Source organism: Malaclemys terrapin, chromosome 10 (assembly GCF_027887155.1).
Source record: "Malaclemys terrapin pileata isolate rMalTer1 chromosome 10, rMalTer1.hap1, whole genome shotgun sequence".
NCBI classification, from domain to species: domain Eukaryota; kingdom Metazoa; phylum Chordata; order Testudines; family Emydidae; genus Malaclemys; species Malaclemys terrapin.
This window is the reverse complement of record NC_071514.1, coordinates 57,129,773-57,143,061: the sequence shown is the minus strand read 5'-3', so window position 1 is coordinate 57,143,061 and position 13,289 is coordinate 57,129,773. Positions and strand designations below refer to the sequence as shown.

General features: G+C 47.3%; 1 protein-coding gene across 2 annotated transcripts in view; it reads left to right on the top strand.

The window, feature by feature from the left end:
* The first annotated feature begins 1,690 nt into the window (after window positions 1–1,690).
* The window catches only part of WDR90 (WD repeat domain 90), a 51,628-nt gene continuing 40,029 nt past the window's right edge, over window positions 1,691–13,289 (top strand). For both annotated transcript variants that reach the window (XM_054043128.1, XM_054043127.1), the window contains exons 1-9: window positions 1,691–1,809; window positions 2,629–2,720; window positions 3,401–3,577; window positions 4,206–4,344; window positions 5,305–5,475; window positions 6,593–6,716; window positions 10,306–10,373; window positions 11,637–11,746; window positions 12,440–12,673. In XM_054043128.1, coding sequence (XP_053899103.1) covers window positions 1,800–1,809; window positions 2,629–2,720; window positions 3,401–3,577; window positions 4,206–4,344; window positions 5,305–5,475; window positions 6,593–6,716; window positions 10,306–10,373; window positions 11,637–11,746; window positions 12,440–12,673 — 1,125 coding nt within the window. In that variant the 5' untranslated portion in view covers window positions 1,691–1,799. The remainder of the gene's footprint in view (window positions 1,810–2,628; window positions 2,721–3,400; window positions 3,578–4,205; window positions 4,345–5,304; window positions 5,476–6,592; window positions 6,717–10,305; window positions 10,374–11,636; window positions 11,747–12,439; window positions 12,674–13,289) is intronic.

Below are 13,289 nucleotides of genomic sequence, written 5' to 3'. Positions count from 1 at the left end.
ACTTTTGAAGTGATAATCAAGCTAGCCGAGTACAGACAGTGTGATAAGAAGTGTGAGAGTACTTACAAGGGGAGATAGTCAACGTTTGTAATGGCTCAGCCATTCCCAGTCCTTATTCAAACCGGAGTTGATTGTGTCTAGTTTGCATATCAATTCTAGCTCTGCAGTCTCTCTTTGGAGTCTGTTTTTGAAGTTTTTCTGTTGTAATATAGCCACCCGCAGGTCTGTCACTGAATGACCAGACAGGTTAAAGTGTTCTCCCACTGGTTTTTGAGTATTTTGATTCCTGATGTCAGATTTGTGTCCATTAATTCTTTTGCGTAGAGACTGTCCGGTTTGGCCAATGTACATGCCAGCAATGCCCCTCTGCCATGTACATTGGCCAAACCGGACAGTCTCTACGCAAAAGAATTAATGGACACAAATCTGACATCAGGAATCAAAATACTCAAAAACCAGTGGGAGAACACTTTAACCTGTCTGGTCATTCAGTGACAGACCTGCGGGTGGCTATATTACAACAGAAAAACTTCAAAAACAGACTCCAAAGAGAGACTGCAGAGCTAGAATTGATATGCAAACTAGACACAATCAACTCCGGTTTGAATAAGGACTGGGAATGGCTGAGCCATTACAAACGTTGACTATCTCCCCTTGTAAGTACTCTCACACTTCTTATCACACTGTCTGTACTCGGCTAGCTTGATTATCACTTCAAAAGTTTTTTTTTTTTTTTTTTTTTTCTCTTAATTAATTGGCCTCTCAGAGTTAGTAAGACAACTCCCACCTGTTTATGCTCTCTGTATGTGTGTATATATATCTCCTCATTATATGTTCCATTCTATATGCATCCGAAGAAGTGGGCTGTAGTCCACGAAAGCTTATGCTCTAATAAATGTGTTAGTCTCTAAGGTGCCACAAGTACTCCTGTTCTTCTTTTTGCTTAATTCACAAAGTGCTTTGAGATCCTTGGATGGAAGGTATGTTGTTTTATTGTCATACTGATGTTCTGGCAGAAAATCACTATCCTACATAATATTCCACCCACCCCACGAGTTTTTCAGGGTTTGCCGATGTTCCCTTGGCTCTGATATAATGGGATGGTTCCTGAGTGTGGGACATTCCCCAGTACCCACTGATATTTCTAAGTCCACATGCAGATGGCATTCTGTGCTACACCCCCAATTGCTTTGTGACATTCCTAGGCCCAGCCCCAGGTGCCCAGTGCCTAACCCGGGCCCACCAATGCCACCCTGTTGTTGCCACAGGCTGATGTGCTGCCAGACAAAGCTAGGTGCAATGCCCAGAGCCAAGGGCACAAGGATCCTTATGAAGGTGGTGAGCCCGTGCCAAGGTGGGTGGGTACAGGGAGCTGGGGGACAAGGCGGCACCCGGACTGCCCAGTGAGGGGGTGACACGGGAACTCTGTGCTGGCAGGATGCCAGCTTGGGTGGGCGGGACCCAGCCATGGAGGCGGTGACACTGCCAGGCATAGCATGGGCATCCCCACCTAGAGCACCCCAAGGCGGCCATGACACTTACCGTGGCGGAAGCATCGACTCGCCAGAGAGCGACAGCGGCCTTGGAGGGACCCACTCTCCTCCTACGGGGCGCTACGTGCGCGCTCGCCGGGAGGCTCGCGGCATATTGGTCACGTGGCGCATGGGTGCTTGCCGCGCTAGCTGAGTGCCGAGGGAGCTCTATGGTTACCGGCGGGCCGGGTGGCGCGGGTTGGCGGGGCTGGCAGCGGCGGGGCGGTTGAGCTGCGGGCTGTAGCGGCAGGAGAGAGCGGGGCAGCCATGGCCAAAGGTACCCGACGCTTTGGGGGGCGGGGCTGGGGCAGTGGGACCCGGTAGGGGGTGAGGGGCCGAGGGGTAACGGACTCGCTGAGGGGCCAGGCTCCTGGGGGGGAGGTGGGGGATCCCTGTGGGGGGAGGCGGGGCTGAGGGGCCAGGCTCCTGGGGGGGAGGTGGGGGATCCCTGTGGGGGGAGGCGGGGCTGAGGGGCCAGGCTCCTGGGGGGGGGCGTCTGAGGGAGGTGGGGGATCCCTGGGGTGAGTCTGAGGGGCCCTGTGTGGTGGGGCTGAGGGCTAGGACCTGGAGGAGGGGGTCCTGTGGAGCCAGGCGGCTGGCGACACCTGCTGGTGGGCAGGGACCTCTCACAATAACCCCTTTCCTGCCCCCCATCGCAGCCTTGTGCCAGGGCATGAGCGCCTGAAAGGCCCTGGGAGCTGGTTATAAACACAGTGAAACTGACTAGTCTGCTCTCCATGTTCCACTGGAGGAAGGGGCAAAAGTCACACCAGCAGCATCACTAATGGAAAGACCCCTGGGTGGAGGTCTGGGATTTACCTGCCTCCAGGGCATTACACTGGTGTTCTTAAAGGACCGCTTGGTATCACTTTGTGCTGTCAAATACCAGCTTCTGCATTTCAGAAGAATTTCTGTCCTGGCCTCATGGAACAAATACTCCATGTGCCAATAAAACAGGCTCAGAGGCCAGTACAGTTTGGCAAGTGTGCCAGTGGGTTGCTTTAACTCCCTGCTGTGTGCTGATGAATCAGTATAACTGGACACATTGATGATCATGGATATCCTAGCATCTTCACTCTCTTCTGATTCTCTGCAGTGTGGCAGCATCCATATCTGAATGTCTTCAAGCACTTCAAAGTGGAGGAGTGGAAAAGATCAACTAAGGAGGGAGATGTGACAACATTTATGGTAACACATTGTATTCCTAATATTTCCTGATTGGACCAGCTGTACTGCAGAGAGAGCCAGGCACTCAGTGATGCTGAGAGAAAGAGAGAGGGATTTCCCAGTCCCCCTTGTTTTGTGATGTAAAAAAAAAAAAAGGAAGATTTCAGATTCCCTTGCTCTGTGTCATCAAAAGAGAAAACGATGACATCTTTCCATCCTGCCTCCTGCTTGTTGCAACAGAGGTGCCTAAAGAGGTCCAGAGAGCACTTGCTGGTAGTCCCCAGAGAACAATTGGCCAAATGGTGCTGGCTGTCATTTCTCACTTCTACATCACATTAAAGGCAGCTAAAAAATACATTGCATCCCTAATGTTAGCTTTCTATTTAGGCAATTGCTGTAGTTGCCACAGGGGATGTAATGTGATCACAAATGGGAAGACAGGTGGTTATGGGACAATGTCTCTGTTAAGATGTGATCCACCCAGAAAATTTTGAGAACCCATATGGTACCAGAACTTTCTATTCCTCATTCTCCAGAACTTTATTAGACTAATCTTGGCATACACCTGACTTGGAGCCAGTGATGGAATGTGTAATTGCATGTGTCGAGTGAACAAGCAGTAAGACTTCCACAACTGAATCTCCTCACTTACTTTACTGTAGGGCAGAACTTTGCATCAATGCATGTTCTCCTTTTTTTAGGACAAGACGTTGAAGGGAACAGTATATCGCATCCGTGGCTCCATTCCTGCCAGTAACTACATCCAGCTTCCCAAAACCAGTACACAGTCATTGGGGCTCACTGGTCATTACCTCTACATGCTCTTTAAGCCCATGCCCGGCAAATATTTTGTGGTGCACCTGGATGTTACCACGGAGGTATGTGAGAGAGTCTGTTGCATGGCCCTTGGTGTAACTGAGTAGAAGAGTGGGGATTGAAATACAGTAGCTTTTCAAAAGAGTTTGAACATAGAGAACTGAACTGTATCGCCTGAGTGTTCTAGAGCAAGATAATCATCTGCCATAAGTATCCCATGCTGAAGTCCCATAGACTGCTATAGTAGCTGTTAAATGAAGTTAGAAGAGAGGATTGCTGTCTTTCTTGATCACCTTTGTGCCTCACTTCTTAGAGTTTAAGAGCTCCAGTCATTTCTCCCTTGGCTCTTAATTTATTTACTAGAAGGCTTGCCTCATTATCAGTGGTGATTTCCCTGAACCTCACATGATTCACATATGATCTAACATCTGTGGACTCGAGGTAAAAATCTCAGACCTACTCTTCTACGATCTTACTGTGTGTTTTCTTCTGACTTCACTCTTCCCTGCTTAGGGCCACAGGGGTGTGGGGTAGACCATATGGAAGGCAAGCTGGCAGTAGTCTCTTAGCCTTGGTGGGTATCCAAGCTGGACAGAGTAGCGTCAACCAAGAAACTATATCCTGCAGCATCTGCAGCATTTCCCTAGTGGTCTGCCAGGTGGATAACATTGTGTGTGTCTTTGTTCTCAGGATAGCCAGGTTGTCCGCATCTCCTTCTCCAACCTTTTTAAGGAGTTCAAGTCCACAGCCACTTGGCTTCAGTTCCCCTTCATCTGTGGAGCAGCCAAAGGGTCAGTGTATGAGTGCACAGCCAGAACTTCAAAGCAAGGTAAAGAAAAGCACATCTGAATAATAGTTTGGCTGGTCCCTCAGTGTGGGAATTAGCCCTACATACCTTAGTAAAGAGAAAATAACGTATCATACACCAGTATTGCTATAGTCACATGCGACCTGAGCTTTGAAGTCATGGATTTAATTAGTTAATTTTAGGGTGTCTGACAACGAGGGATGGTTTATTAAGTCCATGTTTCATTACGTATTTTTAACACTAGATTTTACAGGGTTTTTTCATTTTACACAATGTAGAATTAACCCGTGGAACTCACTGGCTCAGGAGACTGAGTTAAAAAAGGATTACGCACGTTATATGAATAACAGTAGCATCAGCAATTGCACTAGCTAGGATAAAAATTACTAGGGTGATCAAGCCTCATACATAAACATCTCAGTCAACCACCAGCTGGCATCAGGAAAAATTCCCCCAATGTATAGTAAGAAACAGTTGGATGCATTGTGATTATTTGACACACAACTCAAAAGTCTCAGGCATTGGCTGGCATTGGACACAAGATACCGGATTAAATGGATTTTTAGTTTGTGATGGAAATTATGTTCCTAAAAGGATGGTGAGTTTGGACCAAAAAATTGACCTGTTTTGGAAGATGTTAAAATGTGAGGAATGGTAACTAGAGTCTAAATTTTCAGGAATGAAGGCCATGGGATCCATGCATAAAAATGTGTGTGCAATTAATTGTCTCTATTCACGTGCAGCTACCACAGTTGTGCTGCAAATCAGCATCTGGACTCAACTGATCACTAGAAACCTAGCTATCCATTTTCCTAGTGTGACAATTGTCTCTAAATATGCATGTGCACAATTGTGCACACACACACACATGCTTCCCTTTCTGTAAGGATTTCAGCCCATGTGTAAAGCTGGATTTCTGCTTTTTAAAATAGCTTGTCAGCGTTTAATGCTGGTTTTGACAGTGGTTTTTCTGATCCTCAGATTTGGTGGGTGTGGCCCCTGCCAATGTGCGCTGGACCTGCCTGATGCTTGACCTCCACTATATCCTCTCCATGTACCTGAATAGACGCTACAGCCATCTGAAGAGCATCAAACTGTGCTCCAACTTGTTGGTCAAAAATGTCTATACCAGTGACTTACTGTTTGAGCCAGGTAAGGAGCTGAACCTTTGTGCTGGGAGCAGCATCTTATATGATTTTTAAATCAAACCTGGCTGCAAGGATGTGCTAGGCCTAATCCATTCTTACTGCTGCATTTCAAGACCTAATTCCACCAGGACCATTTGGCCATGTCTATTGCTGTTTGACACTCTGTTTTCAGCCAGTAATAACAAGGCACTGTCAACAAAACCCTTACTTTAATAATAACACTAATAATAATGACAGTAATTTTCCCTTGTCTGGTGCCTTCAATCTGAGGATGTCAAAGGGCTTCACAACTTTTCCCATTCTGTAGCTGGAAAAATTGAGGGGCCGAGAAAGATTAAGTAACTTGCCCAACATCACACATCAAATCAGTGGCAGATGAGAGAATGGACCCCAGATTTCCTGTCTCTCAGTCCTGTCACTAGACCATCCTTCCCAAAAAGCTTCTTTTTCTTGTCACTCTGAAATCCAGATTTCCTCCAGTGTTTCTTTATCCAGCTACTCATTGCAGCAGAGAAACTTCAGTCAAGACCTTTGTTACTAACACATTATCCTTTGTTTGAAATCTGCCCAACTACAATCCATCACAAGAAGGGAATCTTACAAACATCCTGGTGGACCATTAAACAGGTCCCAAATGTGCTGTTGCACGTGAAGAGCACATTAGTTCCATAAAGTTGCACATGCATCAAACGAAAGAAGAAAACAGAAAAATATTCTAACACTAATCACATAGAACTGCAAAAAGAATCACCAACTGATCCACTTAGCAACCTGATATGATCATCAGTATTAAATTCCAAATCCTCTTGTAGAGCATTTAAGCTACATTTTAAGGAAGAAAAAGATAATCTTTCATAACAAAGCTCTAAACTACCAGGTCTTATTGGAAGCTGAGAGTTTCAAGGATATTCCCACGGAAAGGCTTATGCACTTGCTACAATAATCTTTGTTCTTTTTTCATGTCGTAGCCTTTCTTTTTCAGATTTACAGAAAACTCTAATCTTAAAGTATTTGTTTGCCCATGGCCTGCTAAGAGTGCATGGTTCCAGCCACCTCTGTAAACATCTTCAGATGTTCTAGGAGTGCTTTGTGTCCTTATCCGTCTCCTTTTGTGCTTTTAGGGGTGACCTTCTCTGAGGCCCGCCAAGCTAAGCTGGCATTTCATGGCATTTCCCCCATGCCACGAGAAATGGCATTTCCTGTGCCAAAGGGAGAGAACTGGCATGACCGCTATGACTATATCAGGTATGTTTACGAAATGCTGCTTTTCAAGGAGGAAACTTGGAGTGCTTTTAGATCTTCCTTAGTCTCATTATTTTGTATATGCAACATACTTCATCAAAACACTTCTGTCTGAGAATATGAAGGCTGCAGAGTTAAGCATGCAAAAGTCAGGAAATGCAAGAATTTGCATAAAACTGGGATTATAGTGGAAACGCTTTGGCCACCTTAACTCTAGTTGTCAGTAATGCTGTAGTTGTAATGATGGGGACCAACGCAGCACAACTCACATCTTCAGCACTTAATTGTTGGCAACTAATATTTTGGGTAGGTAAAGGGCTGTTTAAGGCATCAACCATATGTTACCAGGTTTGCCCGTTACTTTGGGGTATGTTCATTTATTCGGGTTACTCTTCTGGGGATGGGGTTCTGTAATTCTATCAATGTACTGCTTGTCACTTGTGTTTTCATATGGAGCTCTACTTCTCCCTTCTGCAAGTCCCCTCCCAATGGAGCTATCCTGCAGGACCTACGTTCCCTAGGGCTGGGTTCCTCCAGCCCCAGAACCGGATGAACACACATACACACACATACATTAACAGAGCAAGTCTGAGCGGACCGGGTCAAGCAGCACTTTCAAGCTGCCACCCTTATGTGTCCCAGATTCAGCACGTCCCTATCCCCACTCTACCATCACAATTGTACTGGTAGTAACCTACTTGATGAGCAAACCCCACAGTATTTTGGGCACTGCAGGGATCTTTAGCTTAGGTAAAAGAAGCGTTGCTGCAGAGTAAATGGGGGAAGCTAAAAACACAAAAGAGTAAAGTTCAGCAAGAGAGAGAGAAGCAACCAGCTTAACCCTAAAAGTTATTTATTGAATAATAGTGATAACTACACAAAGAGAGCCTAAACCAACATAACATACATTATTAAAGGTTAATACCTAAGGTAGAAAGGAAAACAGCGAGAAAGAAGAGGATCTCACCGCTCCCTGAAGCTTGAACTGGTTGGGGTTCCCAGGTGATGGTGGTAGCTCAGGGTCCTGAGTGCTGGAGACAGGCAGAGCCCCCAGCATGATCAGTCAGTAGATGGAGTCCCAGCAGAACTGATGCAGAGTTTGGGGTCTATGCATCAGAACACTTACTTGAACATAGGTAGGGGTTTTTGTAGAGAAACAACAATGGTTCAGGGGAGAACACTAGATTTGTTTAGGGTAAACCGATGACTCAAGGGTTTTCTTTAGGCTAGACAATAGGAGCTGATCACTCTTGGCTATGGGTGGTGGTTTTTTCCAGGGAGCTCACAATGCAACTAGGTTGCTTCAGTATTTTGGATATCAATCAAGGATTCATTACTAGAATTGGTCTGATAACTGCTGAGCTGGGTGTGGGCAGGCGTAAGTTCATTAACATCTGGAGCAGAGATTCCCATGATGCAGTGCTTCCCTGCTTTTTCTGGTCCCAGAGTTAAGTGTGGTTCTCTGTTCTTCATTCTGTATGCTAATCCCTGTCCCATCTTTCATGCAGATGAGGTTAGGGGAGTTGTCTCTGCTCTCCATTCTGTATGCAAATAGAGATGTCTTAATCTTGTCACCCTTGTCAGGAGGGGTCTAGTGTGTCTCCCAACGCCCTTCACTGCTCTCTGTAAGCCTTTTCTCTGATCGGTTTTGGTTCAAGCAGAGTCTGGGAGAGTGGGGGGTGTCTTTCATGAGTCAGACAGGCTAGATCAGGGGTTGGCAACCTATGGTACGCGTGCAAAGACAGCACGTGAGCCGATTTTTAATGGCACGCTGCTGCCTGCTGGAGTCCCGGCAGGCAGCAGTGTGCCATTAAAAATCCAGCCCAGCCCGCTCTTCTCCGCCCTCCGCACCCCCCGCCCCCTCCCACGGGGGCAAGGGGCAGGGGGTAGAAGCTTGGGCCTTGGGGAAGAGGGGTGGTGGAATAGGGGCAGATCCTCTCCAGCCCCCTGCCATGAGCACCCCATGACCCCAGCCCACACCCCCAGCCCTCTGCCCTGAGGGCCCCCCCCCCCCCCCAGCCCTGAGCCCTGCAGCCCCGCACACCCCCCAGGCTCGTGCCCTGAGCCCTGCGCCTCGCACATCCCCCAGACCCCTGCCCTGAGCCCTGTACCCCCCTCACACACACCCAACCCTCTGCTTGACTCCTTCACACCCCCCCCCATGACCCCAGCCCTGACTCTGGCACCCCCACACCCCATGCACCCCCCACATCCTGACTCTTGCACCCACCCCCACCCTGAGCACCAGATGGGAGCTCCTGCACCCCCACATTCCACCTGCACCCCTCGCACCAAATGGGAGCTGCCCAGGTAAGCGCTCCACATCCAAACCTCCTGCCCCAACCCTGAGCCCCCTCCCTCATTCTAGCTCCTGGCCAGACCCTACACCCCAACCCCCAGCCTGCTCCTTCACCCCCAGCCCTGTGCTCAGTGCACTCCCACCCTCAGCTCAGTGCAGAGAGAGGAAGAGAATGGGCCAGAACCAGGGAGAAGGTAAGTACCCACTGTATGTGGGCAGGGCCAGGACCCCAGACCGGCAGCGGGCTGAGTGGATCCAGCAGCCGGGATTCCGGCTGGGAGGAGCTAACAGATGGAACCCCTGAGCGGCAGCGGGCTGAGCCGCTCAGCCCATTGCCAGTCTGGGGTCCTGGCCGCCGGCCCCGCATAGCCCACTGCCGGTCTGGGGTTCTGGTTGCCGGACCCTTGCCAGCTGGGGTCCCGGCCGCAGGCCCCGCTCAGCCCACTGCTGGCTTAGGTGAACAGAATCCAGACCAGCAACGAGCTGAGCGGGCCGTGGCGTAAGATCAACATTTTAATTTAATTTTAAATGAAGCTTCTTAAACATTTTGAAAACCTTGTTTATTTTACGATACAACAATAGTTTAGTTATATAATATATAGACTTATAGAGAGAGACCTTCTAAAAAACATTAAAATGTATTACCGGCACATGAAACCTTAAATTAAGGTGAATAAATGAAGACTCGGCACATCGCTTCTGAAAGGTTGCCGATCCCTGGGCTAGATACTGCGCCCTGGTTCCCCAAGAACAGAGAGCTGACTGGTATCACGCAAAAACTGCCAGTTCCTAATCATCAGGTCAATAAGCACATACAGTTAATACCATACTTCTAATATCACAGCCAATGCCCTAGAAATGATCCAAATTTCCCTCCTTGCTGGGGTTTGCTTGTATTGCTAACTTAATCACACATGAACCTTTCTCCCAAACTTGGTTATTCCTAGGGAGTTCTATGGCCCTGCCCTTAGTTCTCTTTGCCTTATAGACTTGGTCTACATTGACTGCTAGATTGTGATCATCATTATGCCAATTAGTGAATGTACAGACATAGAAAAATGTCATAGTATAAATCAGACCAGAAAAAGACTCTAACCCTTATCTTGAGTTGGAACTTATAGGACCCACCTGTTCTGACATCAGGTTGAATCAGCCAAATAACTCTGCTTCTGCGTGAATGAAGCCTTTTAGCACCAACAGTACATCAGCAAAATAGAGCCCTGCATACCTGTGAAGGGTCCTAGAACCTGCCACCCATTTACGAGGTGACTTTCCTCTGATCTTGTTGTTCAGGTTTCCCTCTGATGGATCCAAGCTGCCATATGATTCAATTCAAAAAGGCTGTTCCAGTCCTGCAGCAGGTAGGGAGTCTGAAGTAAATGACCATAGGCTGTGGTACCCACATCTGACTGAGCAATGTGCCAAGCTGGCTTTCAGATTATCTAGGTTATTGTCCTACCTAAAACAAAGTATGACATGGTACAAAGCCACCTGCACCATTTACTGCTGTTGTTAACTGAATAAAACTCAAAGTACAGCTTCAGTAGAGCATGGTGTAGAAGATCCATCCATTTACTCATACAATCAATATGATAAGTTAGCAACTGTCTTCCCTACATCAGAGTTCTGCTCCCAGCATATGCCATCAGTCTGTTGCTGTGTCCTGTTAGAGATCATTCCTTGCAGCAATAGGGGATTGGGTGATGAAGGTCCCCTTTTTGATATTCCCCTCCTTCCCTCATTAGAAACACTCAACCCAAGGAGTTGAGGTGGAGCATCTACCAAGGATTAGGAAGAACTTATGAAAGTTCCAGTTATTTTGAGGGTGGTAGCCCTCCCAGTTCAGGCCAGTTGGCTTTCTGCAGGTTATGGGCTACCCAAATGAACTGGATAGTTTTGCAAGGGGAAAATCAGTGTCTGTGGGCTGCTGAGAAAGAAATGCAGCATCTCTAAAGTGCTGCTGAATTTTTAGAAGGTAATTGTAGTAAATACCTTAGTTGGCAAGTAAACTTCAATCTACATCTTCAGAAAGCTGCTCCACAGAGCCCTTGTACAGCACAATGGTATAGCAAGCAGCCCTGCAGTGATCCTTCTGGGAATTCTCCTCTTCTGCCCTGCTTCATCTACCTCTTTGTCAGAGCCATGATGATTCCCCATCTGTTGCTTATCTGTTATGACATCTTGTTGCAGCCATTACCCTAATCAAGGGGATCTGATGGAGCTCCCACTGGAGTCCATTAACATCACTTCTTCAAGGGTAGAATGGTTGCTGTTGAGTGTTATGAAACACTTCCTTCTCCCCTAGCGCAGCATGCTACCTTGGCAGCACATCCAATCCCTGTTCAAACAGGGGCAAAAGGAACAGGATTTGAACTTGATCTCCCATTTGACTAGCACCAGGCCAGCCCCTCTGGGTCTTGTGCAGTGTGTGCCCAATAGATAATGTGTCCTTTATCCTCTGTTGTGACATGGCCTGTGTTTCCAAATTGTTCCTTGAGTTCTTTAAGGAAGGAATAAGTAGTAGAATGAAGTAGCTGTTCAGCTACATCATCTGCAGCTGTGTGATCAGCAGGAGGGGAAGCAGATTGTAGGAAAGAGCCCAACACATTGCTGTTGTAATCTAGGTGTTCAAGTGCTAGAAGACCCAATCCGTCATCTTCCACGGCCAGTGACGCTTACCAAAGCTGTCCGGGACCGAGTGTCACTCATCCAACAGATAACCAGTCCTAAAGATGTGAGTATGGCCTTAGGCTGTAAGTGTAGCTTCCCATACCACCTCTAGCCAGAGGGTTTCCACATGTCCTGTTTTGTGTTTGGGATGTTTTGGGGTTTTGTAGTGGCTACTTTTTGTGTTCAATGGCCTGGGCTGTGCCCTGTCCTACAGTCAATAAACTCTGCAGTTTAATGACTTTGGGGGTCAGTCTGTCAGTCTATCCAAGATGCTTATCTAGCTCCCATTATCATCACAATCTTTTAATGTAATTTTGCTCCTGACACCCCTGGGAGATAGGGAAGTGTTATTGTCCGCATTTTACAGATGGGGAACTGAGGCACTGAAGAATAGTGAAGTTCTCAGGGGCATGATGGATCTGTTTCTGGTGGGGTCTGGGGGGGAGGGAGAGTCTGTGTTTTAGATATTTGTGTTGGCTATCATACAGTGGAGAGAGAGAAGTTGCATTGGAAACCCAGTAAACGTGGCAATTCTGCCATTCCAAATCGGAAAGTCATACAGAGGACCCTATTTTATTCTCCTGCATCACTTGGCACACCTGAATGTTTTTGACATGTTGGATGTCTTGAGTTTTAGGTGGCTGAATAAAAGTCAGTCAAAAAACAAAACTAATTTCTCCCTTTCTCTCCAATCATAGCAATCGTAGGGAGCTGTGGGGCAGGCCTGATCTGTTGTCATTTGTTTACTCTTTCTCAGATGCCTCGCTGGTCTCCCCTAGTTACAAAGAGCATCCCCGAGGTTCACTTAGCAACCTCTGGGCCTCTGGAAGAAGTGTACTCTGGGGATCAGGAGTTCAGCAGGGCAGAAGGACTACAAGCTGCTGGGGATTCCACTGTACCGTTACATGCAACAACTGATGGTGGTATTCATGTATATGCTCACAGAATGGGTGATGTCGCCATCCATGCTATTGGCATTAGCTCAGATGAGGTAAGTGAGAGAGCACCGCTGGACTCTGACAACCTGACCTTATTGGTTATCCTCTGTGTAACTCCACATCCCACCTCTAACTTGTACAGAATCTTCTTAACTCTTCCCTCAAGTCTGCCCCCGTGGTGGCTCTGAGAATGCATGATGCTTTCATTAGAAGAACAGTGTGCTTTGCGCTGAACTCTCCAGCCTAATGGCTTCCTTTTCCACTACTCCCATAAGTTCCCCACACCAGATCCTCAGCTGGTGTAAACTGGTGTCGCTCCGTTGACTTCAGTGCAACAATACCAATTTACACCAACCTCCATCTGTAAATAACTTCTCAAGGAAGAATTCAGGTAGAACAGATCAGTTGCCTTTCAGACCCACATACTGCTGCCCTGTGCACTGAGATGCAGAAACATGATTATCCCAATTCTTGGGGCCTGACTGGTGGGTTAGAGCATTAGGCCAAGACTTCATATGGAAACAGAGCTCCTGAACCCAGCCTTCTTGCTCAAACTCTTACTGACCATAGGAGAAGATATATAGAGGTAAGGGACTCCAATGTACTAGGAACAAACAAGTTAAACTGCAAGTTTGTTCCTATAGGATGGGTCTGGAATGCTTATGGCTG